This window comes from Anguilla anguilla, chromosome 10, assembly GCF_013347855.1.
Source record: "Anguilla anguilla isolate fAngAng1 chromosome 10, fAngAng1.pri, whole genome shotgun sequence".
Classification (NCBI taxonomy): domain Eukaryota; kingdom Metazoa; phylum Chordata; class Actinopteri; order Anguilliformes; family Anguillidae; genus Anguilla; species Anguilla anguilla.
The window spans coordinates 2,342,014-2,357,780 of NC_049210.1; the positions used below are offsets into that span (position 1 = coordinate 2,342,014).

General features: G+C 50.0%; 2 protein-coding genes across 20 annotated transcripts in view; both read right to left on the bottom strand.

The window, feature by feature from the left end:
- Window positions 1-377, bottom strand: part of LOC118206188 (2-oxoglutarate dehydrogenase, mitochondrial) — a 32,338-nt gene extending 31,961 nt beyond the window's left edge. For 2 of the 4 annotated variants that reach the window (XM_035378488.1, XM_035378491.1), the window contains exon 1: window positions 215-376. The gene's annotated coding sequence lies outside the window, so the exon portion shown is untranslated. Of the gene's footprint in view, window positions 1-214 lie in introns of all 4 variants that reach the window. The other 2 variants (XM_035378495.1, XM_035378490.1) reach the window with 2 other exon arrangements.
- Window positions 378-7,873: 7,496 nt separating this feature from the next.
- The window catches only part of LOC118206365 (calcium/calmodulin-dependent protein kinase type II subunit beta-like), a 55,887-nt gene continuing 47,993 nt past the window's right edge, over window positions 7,874-15,767 (bottom strand). For 13 of the 16 annotated variants that reach the window (XM_035378993.1, XM_035378989.1, XM_035378999.1 and 10 more), the window contains 5 exons: window positions 15,513-15,561; window positions 10,002-10,077; window positions 9,552-9,646; window positions 8,962-9,196; window positions 7,874-8,141 (listed from right to left, as the gene is read on the bottom strand). In XM_035378993.1, coding sequence (XP_035234884.1) covers window positions 8,964-9,196; window positions 9,552-9,646; window positions 10,002-10,077; window positions 15,513-15,561 — 453 coding nt within the window. In that variant the 3' untranslated portion in view covers window positions 7,874-8,141; window positions 8,962-8,963. Of the gene's footprint in view, window positions 8,142-8,961; window positions 9,197-9,551; window positions 9,647-10,001; window positions 10,078-11,692; window positions 11,846-12,013; window positions 12,152-13,631; window positions 13,731-15,512; window positions 15,562-15,767 lie in introns of all 16 variants that reach the window. The other 3 variants (XM_035378984.1, XM_035378983.1, XM_035378982.1) reach the window with 1 other exon arrangement.

A 15,767-nucleotide genomic window follows, 5' to 3' on the forward strand; every position in this document is an offset into this window, starting at 1 on the left:
CACTGTAAATCGAAGTTAACATTGGTTTACAAACTTGCAGGCAAATTATCTAATGTAGCTGGTTCGACAGCTGGCTCCCAAAGTTAGGGAGGACAGCGTGCTACCTAGGTTACGTCGTTACATCGTGAGTAGCTCGCTACAGTTCCACTTGATCTAGCTAAAATACATTACTGAAATAGCTGATAACCCAAAATCGAAACACGAATTCACTTACTTTAAGTCTCTTTCCAGACGTCTGGGAGGTGAAAGTATGCAAATGATTTCCACAAAATAAATATGGCTAACGGCGGCTCCGACTACAGCCGCGATTCCTACCGACTCTCCTCTGTCTCCTGACTGGAAATGACAACGAGAAGCAAGTCAAAGCTGCGGCCTACTGCGTCATGACGCCCAGACGTCAATGCTCCGCAACAACTTGTACGGCAAACTTCGTCCCAACGTATGGCTTACTCATATCTTGTGATTGATCATTTCAGGTAGACAACATATCTTCGCCTGCTGCAGGTTACAGAGGCAAGTTTTCCACGGTAAAATAAACGGGGACAAAATGAATCCATCAAAAATACTCACAGATAAAAGTTTTCAAGAAATGCAAGTTTTCATAGATACATTGATAGTGCATTTCTTGAAAAATTCAGCTTCGCGTTGTTGGAAATGAATTGCCCAAACTAAGCAAGCTTTCTAACTTCTTTCAAAGTAAAATCACAACAATGACCGTTTACAACGGAAATTAACGTTTCAAATAGCCATTCTTAGCCTGCCAAGAATGTTTAGTTTGACCGTAGGCCAACTTTAGCAGCTGCGAACTGCCTTGTCTTGTCCAAAATAAAAGTCCAAAACCAAAATTAATTTAGGTCAATAGGTAGACTTCAACTATAAAAGCGTCTGAATAATTTCCCTGAAAATTTTCAAAATTAATAAATATGAATGTACTCCTTCCGTACTATAGGCCCTAGGGCATCGGGTGTGTATTTACTCTTGTATCGAAATGTATGTACATCTGTCTGTATGTATGTCTGTCTTTCAGGCACCAGTCCTTCATTTGTCTGTGTACAAACTGTGCTGTAATCTCCTCAAATGTGTGCTGTGATCGATAACCAGCAGCCAGTGTTTATTTTCCCCACGGTTTGAGTGGATTCATTTCCGTCACTGGGTTGCGTCACATAAAGCCGGCAGCTGCCCGTTAGAACGTCCTCTCAACCGCAGCCACCTGATGCCCACTGTCACCACAGTGTTTACTTCCGCTCTCTACGTAACAGTCAGGCTCCACTGCATGGGTGTACACAGTAATATGTCCAGTGTTAATTGAACTCTTAACACAGGACATCTGGTCCAGAATTAACGCTGGACATTTTACTGTGTACCGCTGAAGCTCGTGGAAATCCAGACTGAGGCTCTTCGTCACTTTGCCTTGTATCACTCTGACAGGTTTCATGAAGTCATAAATACACCACTGCTGTGTCCTGTGACCTCTGACTGTATCCCTCAGTGTAGTACAGCTTGGAGAGAGTAGGGCAGCTGCAGCGTTATAGTGTCTGATACAGTGCAGTGCTGCTCGTATAGCAGCCTGTCAGGAGAGAGTAGGGCAGCTGCAGTGCTGTAGGGTCTAATAAGGCATCTGTTCCCCAAATCAAGACAGAAGGAAGCTACAGCGACAGCTTCAGCCTCGTACGCTACGCTGTGCTGGAGGAGGAAGCCAGGGCAGTGAAGGAGAGGACCTGACCGAGCGTGGCCTCCATGCCTGTGTGCCTGGTGACCGTGCCCCTCCGGACCCCGGCCGTGTGCGAAGAGGAGCACGCCACCCGTCTCGGTACCCAGAGCGGTTGGAGGACGGGCGGCGGCTCAACCAGGCCCAGCCGGGCCCATTCTTAACCCCTTCGGCCATTTCACAGCTGCCGTCCCGCAGGAACCACTCGTCAGGTATGTCCCGCTGCGGGACATCGCCGGGCGCAGGGGTCAGGTGCGCATTGCGTGTGTGTGATCCAGGCTGTTTTTGCGGTCTTCCTCAGGCCCAGAACCCAGCTACCTCCCAGCCGGCCAGTCAGAGAGCTGGTACATGTTCGACTACTCAGGCACACACGCGCGCACGCGCACGCACGCACGCACGCACGCACGCACGCACGCACGCACGCACGCACGCACACACAGACTAGAGAAACACGACTAGAACTATAATGCCACAATTACAGTAAGTGAACAACAAAATCAGACAAGCAACAAGCCGCACTGAATAGTCGAACTAATAAATACTTAATATGTTTGTGGTTGTGTAAATATACAAGTGTGAAGACACGTTTCTCGTCTCCACTTATGTATAAGCATAGTGTTATCGTAACTCCAGTAAAACCTCACCAACCATAATATATACGATGAGTGTGAATAATTGATGAAGATGGGTTACTCTTCTGAACTGTTCAAAGTCACCGAGATAGAGCGATAGAGACAGATAACGTTAAGAGCTGTTATCCACTGCCGCCATATCAGGATCACCTATCGGCCAGTTCTGCTGCATTAGCTTCCACAAGTCAGTGCTTATCAGTGTGTGTAGCAGCTGTCCCCAGGGCCTGCAAAGGATGTGACACAACAGTGTGATGTCACAATGCGATTATCTCAACGTGCAGGAGAGCCAATAGGAAACCCCCTCCTGTAGCACGAATGGCCAAACCATGCAGCCGCCTACACTACAGTGCTGGGATTTTTGCAGAGTACTGACAGGTATTTTAATTTAGAAAACTTGATTTTATTTCTCTTGTGTTCGTGTGGCTTCCATTGTTCTTCACTTGCCGAGTCTGTCTTTTGACTGCCATTCACAGGGAGGGTTCCTAGAACAATTTTCAAACCACTCCCCCACCCCTCGCAACGAAAAGTAGTTTCTCATTTCCCTGTGGAGAACATACTGTGCTTTGTGACCCGGGGGGGGGGGGGAAAGAAAGAAATGACTGATCAGCTGATCGTATTGCCTGGAACCATGAATGAACTCTGCACCAGTAAAAGTTTGAGAGGAAAATAAGAAGAGAGCGTTGTTTATATTTAAGTTCTCATTTTATTGGTAACATCGTAACACATTTCCTTATTAAGTTATAGAACACAGAGAGAGAGCACGGTGGAGAACAGAGCAATAACCCGAAGAATCAGATAAATATCGGATAATAATACCTTAAATAGAAACTCCAACTAACAAAAAAAAAAAAACAAGAGAAAACCGAAAATAAAATGAAGGCTCAACTTCAGGTAAATCATATAGTGTAAGATTTCTTTTTTTTTTCTGTTTTAACAAGGGGGAAGAAAGGGATGAGGAAGAAGGAAAACCACGTTAGCTCAGTGTTGTCAGAGCAGAAGGGGAGTCACAGAGGGGGACGGGCGTCGAGCAATTCACAAGGCCGTGACCTCTGTGTGACCTCTTTAACCGACCAATCACGAAGGAGTCTGCGTGACCTCTTTAACCAACCAATCACGAAGGAGCTCACCTACAGGAGGTTTAACACTCTTGAGGAGAAAAGGTCACACAGTCTTTCTACTGTGCCCGTACGCGCTGCACTATAACGTTATGTTTTTAAAAAAATCTACATTTCTACAACAGTTATAATGCAAAAACCTAGACTTCCCAAACAGTACAAACCCTGCCTCCCACACAAATTTTTTAAAAAGGGAAGACTGTTTGAATTTTCCCTCCACAAAGTCAGGAAATCCAAATCCAGCACTTTCAACCATCAGGATAAGGAAGCAAGTTCTCTTCTGATCATCAAGCCCTACTTTTTAATTTGTCATAATAAAAACTAACTACACCAGGTAACCTCAAATCTAAGTGGCCTTTTCTAAAACAGGAGATGTACAGTACGTTGGTTGGATTACTTTATATATATATGTACATTTCTGTTATGTTTTACTCAATAGTACATACCTCATACTGTATGCAACTTAAAATAATTTGTTCCTATTATTCCTATATAAGACAGTTCCTATATAAGACAGGAATATGATAGAAACATGAGTAAATTTAAACACTTATACAGTGCATGTTTTTCAACTATTATTTCCAAAGAAGTTCCTGTACACATGCTATGTATGAAGTAAGATGAAATTTAAACTACTTTAGCTTCTATTAATTATTTATGCATTGCTTGAGATCTGAAATAACCACGTACTTAATTGTGAACTGCTACTTTACTCTGAAAAAACTAGAAACTGAATGTTGAGTAACAGCAAAAAAGAAAATTGTGCTTTTCCATGTATGATTGTGCCACCTAGTGGGGTTCATAAGAAAGTGCACCCAATAACTGTGCAGAAGTGCATTATTTTAACCCATTGAAGGGATGAGTAGGCAGGGCATTGATCGGCCTGGTTGCATGCGTCAGATTTTGGCTGTGTTCTTCTCCAGTCCCACAGTTTAATCTGCAGTGCCTGTGATTTACATACGCACGGGCAAATGTGTATGTGATCCACCCTGCTTTGACAACAATGAGCCCCCATACAAAAGGCATGCCAAACAATCCTCAATAAACCATCATCATCGCCATCATCATCATCATCATCGTTGTCATCATCTTGAGACAAAAATAGCTTTTTTATCCACTTACAAAGCTGAGAAAATAGATAGAGAAAGATTAGTTTAACAGCATTCAGTAAAAAACTAACAAAAAAAGAGAAACATCAAACCTACTGTCCCGTTGAATGTCATGCAAAGAAATGCCATCTATGATATTACTAGTTAACTGTAGTTTTGCAATACTGTATTTCTTTTAAAAGCTATTATTTTTTTATTTCTTTTTTTTAAATGATTATTTAAAATGCTAAACACACAGAGGAGAACGAGAACAACACTGTTAACAAGCTGCTTTCCCTTTCCCAAATTCAGGAGGGGAGAGGTGTAACGTTTGCTTGCTCAGTAAATCCTTCTACCAAATTTTTTATTTTTATTTTTTCTACAAACCTGATCTTTTCCTGAGGAATCACATCCACATCAGACATGGAGGAGGGGCCAGGCAGAAACTCCTCGCACAACTTTTTTCGCAAAGAGAAGAAAAACCAAACCAAAAAAGGAAACGAAACTCACGCGCAGGTCATCGCTGGGTTTTTTTTTTCTGGGTCGGAAAACATGGCTTCCTTGCTTTGTATTTCTTTCCCGGCCTTTGCACACCGCTCTGACAGAGAACATTCCGCCATCGGCGGGTCCTCCCCTCAATATCACCTCTGACCTTTGACCTTTAGCGCGGAGCACCACTCCTACATAAGAACACGGACGAACGTAACACAGTATTTACCATTAATAAGACACAGCTCGAGGACTGACCCGCTGAGTGTTCGCTGTCACGGCTTTAAGACCTCCTCTATCCCAGAAATCCACTGACAGCCAAATGGCCGTAGAATGCAGGCGGTGAAACCTGACCTGACGAGCAGCCCGCTGCACTGCAGATTGGTCGAAATCCGCCCCGTCACACGGCTAGCTTCCGCCCAAAGTCTAACACACACACCATGACCCGTGGGCCCGTAACGCTGATATTACATTGAACAGAAAAGCAGATTAGACTAGACGAGGCACATTTCCTTCAGCAGATTTCAGCCTCAGAGTGCGGTTATTCCACCAGGCAGCTGCAAACGCTTCTGTCCTTAAAAATAACTTTAGCGTGACCCCTAAGCGCTGTCTCACTACCCAGCAAACCTCCACTTCCTGTCCGCTGGCCCGCCCTCCCCCAGCCTGTCAGAGACACAGCCAACAGCCAACTCTCATTACCACACAACTTAAAAAGCAAACAAATAAAATATATTTAAATTTTTAAAAAAGCAATCAGACATGCCAAAACATCTCTTTTTAGCAAATATTAAACACCCAACTTGAAGAAAGAAAACTGGTGAGAACCTATCTCACTTGCGCTACACAAAATATATACAAAAAAGTCAACCATATCCTGAAATAAAATATAAACAATAATAATAATAATTATAATAACAATAATAATAAATAACAAACTGAAATGATTAATAATCACACCTCCCTGACTGACAGCTGTGGACTGGTTCTCTTTAAATAAAGCCATCCCTCCATAAGCCCCGCCTCCAAAGCCACTCCACCTCAGCACCAATCACGTACGGAGAAACCCAGAGACACGCCTGCCGTACCCTTCACTCAGCTGCACTGTCTCCCCCTGCTACACTGCCATGGCGACCGCGAGGCTCCGCCCCCATGGCAGACGAGACCCTGCGCCTCCCTCCAAAAAGCCTTTGAACACTGCCAGCGGCACAGACTCAGACCTCGTGGTGGAAACTCCCACGCCGAACACTTCCAGGCCCGTTTTTTATTCTCCGTGCGGTCCACAACAGCGCTGCAACAATACTGGCAGGAGTCTGGTGATCGGACCCCCCCCGGCCTGCCGTGATCACCCTCTCCTCTCCTCTCCTCCGCTCCGTCCAGGGGAAAGGGCCGCTCGCTCGCTCACCCCCGGGCCCGAGCGGTCGGTCGAGCCGCTGTCCTGCCCGACGTGCGGCACGCGGAAGCCGAGAGGCTAGCCGGGGGGCGCGGCGCGGTCGGGCACGCGAGGGCGGGACCCGGAGCTCAGGCCGCGCGAACGCTCTGCAGCGGGAGGACGCCGCGCCGGAGACCGCCTTCCACGCGCAGCGACGCGGCTCACAAACGGACCGGGCCGAGGCCCGCCGGGACCGGGCGCCGCTGCGCAGCTGGACTGCAGACGCGGACGACGGAGGCGGCGACGCGCGGCTGTGCTACAGGCCGAGTCTGCGGCCGGGCTGGGGTGCGGAGCGGGCGCGTCTGGCACAGCGGGCACAGTGCATGGCACGGATGCCAAAAACTCCAGCCCTCCCAGCCGGGCCTGTTATGGCTTAACCGACTATTAAAACAGAGAGCTCCTGCTGCAGGCGCACGCCTACAGACACAGCTATTAAAACAGAGGGTGCCCACAGCGGGTACACGACTACAGACACAGCTATTAAAACAGAGGGTTCCCACAGCGGGTACACGACTACAGAAAATTACAGTCCGTCCTCAAAAGACACGACATCCGAAAAACATCACAAATAACTTGAAAAGAACAACCTCCTTTCTGCTTCAACTCACACTCCTCCCACAATGCACTGGGGGCCCCCTAAACAGGATGTGATTGGAGACTGGAAGACCAAAGATAACGTATCCGAATTCCAGCCCAGATAAAGACCGTAATAATTCTGAAACTCAGACCAGCTGCCCATACCTGTGAAACCCCCCCCTCCCGCCCGTCCGCCCCCCCCCCCCCCCCGTCCCCAGCACACACTCTCGCCCCGATATCCGACCTGACACACCCCTCCCAAAAAAAACCACATCTCTCACCTGAACACCAAGATGCTCAGCATTATGGATGACAGACGGAAGCTTATACAAAAACGCCGAAGTAGGCTTTCTTTCTTTTTCACTTTAAGCACGATAAAAAACAGCCACTGTGAATATCGAAAAAGTCATGCTGTCTCAAAAACAGAGAGAAAGAGAGAGAGAGGAAAAAAAGATCTTTCTGAAACTCTAAAAACCACTGGCATCAAGAATATGAATTATACAAATTACATATACAATTGCCATAGTGTAATAACATAATAATGATAACAATAGTAACAATAATAATAATAATAATAGTAGTAGTAAGAATAATAATAATAATACTTTTGTTTGAAATTGTACATACTTATTTCAGAGAGCCTGTGCACTTTGACACAAAGCCAGCTGAGACTTGAGTGGGGACAGCCTGAAAGGAGTAGCAGAGGAAGCTAGCGTTGCCAGGGCGATGTAACAGTGGACTCTCAACACCCTCTTCCCCTGATAGGATGCTAGCCACTGATACCACTGCCATGGAAAGTCTTACTGTGGGGTGGGTAGGGATGGGGTGCGGGGGGGGGGGGGGGGTCTGTGTGGTTGGGGTGGGGGGGTGTAGTTAGAGTTGGCGGGACAGTGGGGTAATGTTGGGATGGTGTGCTTTTTTTGATACTGGTTGTTGGATGCAGTAGCGGGGGAAGCCCAGCAGGTGGCGCATGCGGGTGAGGAAGGGTGCCCAGTGCAGGAGGGCCGGGTGCTGCTGGCTCAAAGCTATCCAACCCTGGACTTCTCCCCTCCATCCCTCTCTTCAGCTGGGCACGCTTGTCCAAAGTGTCCCCGGCGGTGTCCCCTGGAACACACACACACCAGCAACATGTCAACCGCCACAAACACACCCCAGCAACATATCAACCACCACAAACACACCCTGGCAACACGTCAACCACCACAAACACACCCTGGCAACACGTCAACCACCACAAACACACCCTGGCAACACGTCAACCACCACAAACACACCCTAGCAACATATCAACCACCACAAACACACCCTGGCAACACGTCAACCACGACAAACACACCTTGGCAACATGTCAACACACACAATCGCTCACATGCGCATACACTCACACGCATTCACTCAGTTATGGGGTATAATGAAAATGCTATTGGCAGGTCTGTGTGTGCTACAATGTGGCCCCTGGCCAAAGAGCCCTGTACCATATGTAGTGTGATGCAGAATAATGTGGCCCCTGTGCTGATGTGTGACCCCTGTGGCCTATACTGGTGTGTGGCCACTATGGGCCCCTGTACCCTGCGGTGATGTGTGGCCCCTGTGGCCCCTGTGCTGATGTGTGGCCCCTGTGGCCCCTGCCTTGATCTGTGGCCCCTGTGGCCTATACTGGTGTGTGGCCCCTGTGGGCCCCTGTACCCTGTGCTGATGTGTGGCCCCTGTGGCCCCTGCGCTGATGTGTGGCCCCTGTGGCCCCTGCGCTGATGTGTGGCCCCTGTGGCCCCTGCGCTGATGTGTGGCCCCTCTGGCCCCTGCGCTGATGTGTGGCCCCTCTGGCCCCTGCGCTGATGTGTGGCCCCTGTGGCCCCTGCGCTGATCTGTGGCCCCTGTGGCCCCCGCGCTGATGTGTGGCCCCTGTGGCCCCCGCGCTCCGTACCCTCACTGGAGCGGCGCGGCGGGGGCGCCCGAGCAGTGGAAGTGGACGTTCTGCCACTTGGCGTCGCGGCGGTGCCAGACGCGGGTCTCCTCTGATTGGCTGCTGCGCGGCCGGCCCTGGCCGTCCACGAACTGCGTGAGGCGGATGTAGGCGATGCAGGCGGCGTCCTCCCCGATCAGGTGCACGTGCGGGTTCAGGATGGTGGTGTGGATGGGCTTGTTGTTCTTGGACAGCACTGGGGGAGGGGGGATGTGCATGGAAAATCGTCGTAAATACTCAAATGCGCCACTCCCCCACCCACACATCAACCAGACCAGGATCAAAAACATATTTAAAATACTTCACATCTGAATGCTGGTTTAAAAGAAAACCTTTCAAACACCCCTGCAGATCCCTGAGAGTTTTCAATGAAACAAGTTATGAACCAAAATACACGATCGCTGAAAGAAGAAATCTGCTCTGAACACAGCCGAAAGAGTAGATGGTTCTGTTAAAATGGCGTCTAAAACAGTTATAGAGTTTCAATTAACCATGTGATCCAGGTCTGATCTCAGCTGTGAACTAGCACCCCGGAGATTGGCTGGTCTTACGGTTCTCAAAGTAGAACTTGTGGAAGTCCATCCCCTCCACCAGGTTGCCCAAGGCCTCTGGCTCGAAGGAGGTCAGCCCGGGGTCACAGATCTTCCTGCAGAGAGACCGCAAACTTACTGCACGTGCCGCGAAAACACAACGCATCACAAAGAGAGAGTGTGTGTGTGTGTGTGTGACATCACCAATGACATCACAAAGTCACCAGACAAAGTCTTGACATTACATAATAATAGTGATAAATTATATATGATTACAAAAAGTGGGAAACAGGATTTTTCAGGAGAATATAATCAAATAGTCAAGAAATAAGGTAATGATAAAAATAATCTATGTAATATGGTCAAGTCTTGCGGAGAGAGAGAGGTTTCACAAACCACCCCTCCGCCCCCCCGACCCCTGACCCCTGACCCCTGACCCCTGACCCACGGACCCTGTGATCAGTGACTCACGCGTAGGCTTCAAAGTCTCCATTGTTGATGGCCTCTATCAGCTGCTCTGTGATTTTGATGATCTCCTGTTTGCGTGCTGCAGGGGAACCAAGGACACGATCACTGATCCAGAGGCCAGTACACCACAGAGATGGGCATCTCACACACACACACACACTCACACGCACGCACGCACGCACGCACACACACACTGCCGTGCTGCACCCAGGGAAAACCTACACACAGGCACTGAGGCAAGCCCCGCCCCCCACTTTAAAGCACTGTGACATCATGAGATGAAGGGTTCCATTTGAATATTTTTTTTTAATACAATGGCAATACATTAAACATACTGGATGAAACATGTTTTAGGTTCCTACAGCACATATGCGTTGAAAACGTTTCCAGGTTTTGTTCCAAACCATTAATAGCGCGACTGAATGAATCACTCTTTGTGATTAATCCAAGTGCCCGTATTCTAATGGCAGTCAGACGCCAGTGATTCAGACACTCGAAAGCAAGCCCAAATTTGAAAAGATGGCACTGACACGCGGTGTCTCTGCTACATGCATTTCGCCCGTGAGTCAGATAAACTCAGAACATGCCGGAACACGGAGCTTCGTGTTCCGAATGCGGGACACACACACACATACACACACACTGCACAGGAGAGTCTCACACACACACACACACACACACACTGCACAGGAGAGTCTCACACACACACACACACACACACTGCACAGGAGAGTCTCACACACACACACACTGCACAGGAGAGTCTCACACACACACACACACACACACACATACACACTGCACAGGAGAGTCTCACACACACACACACACACACACACTGCACAGGAGAGTCTCTCTCTCACACACACACACACACATACACACACTGCACAGGAGAGTCTCACACACACACACACACACTGCATAGGAGAGTCTCACACACACACACACACTGCACAGGAGAGTCTCTCACACACACACACACACACACAAACTGCACAGGAAAGTCACCCAAAATCATCCCAACAGTTGCCTATCCATCTCCTCTAATGCTGCCCCTCCACTCACCTCCCTCCACTGATTAAAGCCTGCATCAATTTAGGGTCTCTCAACGCAGTGCATCTGTGTGCCTAAACCCTCTGTTCCCTCTACATACCCCACCTCTACCCTACAGCCCTGCACAGCTGCCAGTGTGCAGGCCACACTTCATCTTCCTCTATGGTCGTCAGTGACAACGCGCTGATGCGTCACCTGACATCAAAAGAGCCCCCGATCCAAGGTTCCGTCTGGTTCACTGAACTGCTCAACTTCCCTGTGATTGGTGGTGTCCTCCGCCTACACTGACCTGGCTCTCACCAGCAGCCTGCAGCCCTGCCCTGCACAAGGGCTTCCTCCTCCCTCACATCAAAGAGCTGCAGCCTTTCAGAGCTTTTATGACAGGCCGTGAGGTCACAATGAGGCCAGTGTTCCATTAGACTGAAGAGCCTATCACAGAGGTCAAACCCAGGTGCGGTCAACGGTTTGAGGAACTGAATCGTGAGGTAGGGAGCAGAGGCTGCTGGCAGGAATGGAGTGTGGGTGGGGCCTGAGCTGGGAGGATACATTGTGGGCGGAGCATGAGCTGGGAGGATGCAGTGTGGGCGGAGCCAGATCCCAGCTGTGACGGCTATCTGTAGTCAGTACTCAGTACTCACTCTGCAGGCTCAGAGAGGGGCTGGGGGAGGCCTGGGGAGGTGGGGGGGATGACTGGGACAGGGGGGCGGCGGGCCGGGTGGGCGTGGCCTCAGCGTCGGGCTGGGGGGCGGGCCCCTTGCGCACGCTGCTCACAATGTCTGTCAGGCGGGACACTGAAGGATAGACGGACAGGAGAGGCGCGTGGAGGAGAAAAAGAAGAAAAGGAAAACAGAGAGATGAAGATGGAAAAACGAGTGATAAAACAATAAGGAATGAAGTAAGGACACACAACGCAGGGGAGGAACAGCTGATGGTGAAGTGCAGTTGTGCACCTGACTTACTCTGCATGGGAATGACAGGGGTCTGGGGGGGGGAGGGGGCGGGCACAGCTGCCGGGGGGGTGCTGACCCCCCCCTCGCCGTCAGAGGCAGGACTCGGGCCCTTGCGCACGCAGCCCAGGAGGTCTGTCAGCTTGGAGGCTGGGGGGGGGGGGGGGGGGGGGGCAGGGGGGTGGGACACAGGGCAGATCAGGACACAGGTGTGCGGTGGATGGAGATGCAGAAAAGCAGGAGGAAGCGGGGCGGAAGCGCGGGGACTGGAGGACGGAGACGGAGAGCGAGCCCACGCGGAACTCTCCGGAAGCTCATGCAGCCGTTAGTCAGCCGGACAGACAGCGAGCGGTGCCAGAACAAACCAGACGGGGGCGGATTCGCTGAGCGAGTCACACTTCAGTCGAGGGGACATTTACATTCCATTTAATAACGCATTTCGCTCCAGCTCCTCACAGTCTTGGGCCTCACATAAAGCAGCTGGGGAATCGCCTGTGCCCTGCGTTTCTGCAGCAGTGCCCTGCGTTTCTGCAGCAGCGCCCTGCGTTTCTGCAGCAGCGCCCTGCGTTTCTACAGCAGCGCCCTGCGTTTCTGCAGCAGCGCCCTGCGTTTCTGCAGCAGTGCCCTGCGTTTTTTCAGCAGTGCCCTGCGTTTTTGCAGCAGTGCCCTGCGTTTCTGCAGCAGCGCCCTGCGTTTCTGCAGCAGCGCCCTGTGGGATTACAGTCTCACTGCGTCTGCTGCGTCTCGCTCCAGCACAGGGCAGGCTCAACAGATTAACGGCAGAATAAATTAAAAAAATATTTAAAAAAAACAAACATTTTGACTTTCTTTAAAAGGAGACCGACTGGAGCAGGAGCGGAACGCCTGCGCTGCGATCCGCGCGAGAGCTGAGCAAGGCGACCATCGCGGGATCGGCAGGACAGCGCTGCGGCAGCAGGGCGCCATTCCACTCACCGCCACCGGGGGGCAGCAGCGAGCCAGCTAGCACACCGGGGGGATGAGAGCGGACTGGGACTGTGCCGTCTGAGCAGGGGGTACGGTAGGCGGTGTATTTAATGTGGAGAGGGGCGAGCAGACCGCGGGACTATTCAAGAGCGGCGCAGTTCAGGCTATTTCCCGTCAGCGATACGACGATGATCGGCTCCTCGCTCTTGAGAAACGCCACATGATGATGAAGCCTCGCTGTAAGCCAGCTTCAGCAGGACGTCCTCGATCGCGTGAGGAGGCACGAAGCAGGCGGCTTCTCTTAAACGCATATCTTTAATACACAATACCCAATCTAACAAAAAAAAATGATTTCATATTTTAAGCATCGAGCTGTTCAATTTTCTCTGAAGGGAACCACTAATCAGATTTTTTTTTTTTTTTTAAATCTAGAACTTTTTTTTCTTTTCTCTTTAAAAAGCAACGCTGAGCAGCTGAATTCTGCCGTTTCAGGGTGAGTCAAGCAGCTTTCATACGGGATTTAGTGCGAGTGTTTCCACACGAGTGAGCACACCCACAGAACAAGCAGCGGCATCCTTTCAGTGCACACTCAGCTGAGAGGCTCATGCTCACGCCAGCGAACGAGCGCCAGGGGACAGTCGGGCGTGCGAGGCGGCACTGAGCGCGTGCAGACACGCCCACTTACAGTAGACGGCCGGGGGCGGGGCCTGTGCCGATTGGACGGCCTCCGGTGGAGAGCTGGAGCTGGACTGGGTCTTAACTGAGCTGCCGTCTAGGCTTTTCCCTGTGTATACCCCCCCCCAAAACCCCCCGCACCCCCCCCCCAAAAGGAACACAAAGGACAGAGAACGGAGAGAGATGAGAAGGAAGAACAGGATGAAACGAAGGACAAAAAAAAAAGAGGGGATATGAGGAGGGCGGGGTCAGAAGAGGCCAGGGCAGGGTGGGGGGGAGGGGGGCAGGGTGGGGGGAGGGGGGGTGGGTGTGGCCACATTAGAGGTGTGGCTGTGAGAGTCTGCCAATCTCACCCCCTGAACTCATGTTACCTTCTCCTCCAGCACTAAACCACCCCGTTAATGCACCGCAAAAAAAATATCTCCTCAGTATAAATATCTTCCCTGGAACTTCCGCTGGTGCCCTCGCGCTCGGGCTAACGTTGCTATTATTTACAGTAGCGTCGTGAAATCGGCGCGAAACGTTATCCGCCGTATCCTGTATCAATTTTATGGCCGGTGGGAAAAAAAAAAAAAAAAAAGTACATGCGCATATTAAAAATACCGATTAAAGGAGCATCATGGGGCGAGGGAGCGGCTCTGGTTTCGCTTCTGGGTTCGTCGCATTTCAAATCACAGATGTCCAAACCGACAGCTATTTCGACACACCTACACTAGCGTGCAAGACTGTAATCGCTAGTTTGCAGGCTTAGAAAACACACTTAACACATTTTATGCAACTGCACCATTGAAATACGGCACTAGTGTTTTTTTACTGTAATGGTCATAGCAGATACTAAAGTCCAGGAAGATATTTACAGTTAAAGTCTCGCAAACATCTGAAGTACAACATCCTTAAAGCACATTTAGGCCCAAGAACGCCATGGCTAACGATGACACAGGAAGCACTTTAAGTACTGCAGGATGTGCCAGCCAAAGTCAGAGCAAAGACTCATCTGCCCAGAACGACATCTCACAGACGATCAGGGAACCCCAGGGCATTGTGGGATCTGTCTTTCATAGCCAATGGATGCATTAAGGAAACGATCATTCACTCAGGGCAATAAACTGACACACATACGCGTGTGTACGCATGCACCACACTCACGCACGCACGCACACACACGTACACACACACGCACGCACACACACACGTACACACGCACACACGCACACACACACACACTCAAATGACACATTTCTCTCACCTGCTCTTTTTTCTTTTGATTCACTTGCCTCATGATCTTCCCACTTCCCACCTCTCGCACTATGTTGTTATTAATATGCTTTTAAGACTCCGGCGATCTCACTCTCCTCTCATTGCTAAAAATACGCCCAAGGTGCCCTTCCTGTGCTCCAGAGTCCGTCTCCAGCGGGAACGAGCCCCAAAGTTCCCCCTGGCTCTCATAAACCAGGAAAGGGACAGACTGGATCAGGAGCCCTGCTCAGGGACTCTTAACCCTTTGAAGAGGAGGGTTCTTGGAATGTTTCTTTTCCAAAATTCTAAGCCAGTGTTCTAGAACCAGCAGAGATTGTGACATCACCATTGGGATGTTCAGTTAAGAACATTCTAATCGCATGTTTGTCATCTTACACATAACATATGCTATTCATAGAACCCCAGTTTTTAGAGTCTGCATAAGCATTACCTGCAGTATCTGCATAAGATGAAAAGCTCAGGTGTGTGAATGTAACTGTGTGTGATTGTGTGTGTGCATGTGTGTGTGTATGTGCATGTGTGCGTGCGTATGTGTGTGCATGTGTGTGCGTGTGTCAGGTTGCCATGTCTGCAGGCCATTCTGCCCAGTGTTGGGGTGCTCAGTTTGTGTTCACTAACGGACAGTGCAACTCACCTCTCACATCCTCGTCCTCGATGGTGGTGTTGCTGCTGTCCGAGGACTCCTGTGGACAAAGAGGAACCAGTCACTGCCGGCACGGGACGACAGACACGAACACGCCGACGCGGACGCATGCTTAACGGCTGGTTTACAGCGAATACACACCCCCACAAATGGCCCTACACACAGCTAAACATCCAGACGGACACTCAGGATCAGAGACAACCACCGTCAGGAAAAAACAAACCACCATTACTCACGACCGACAGT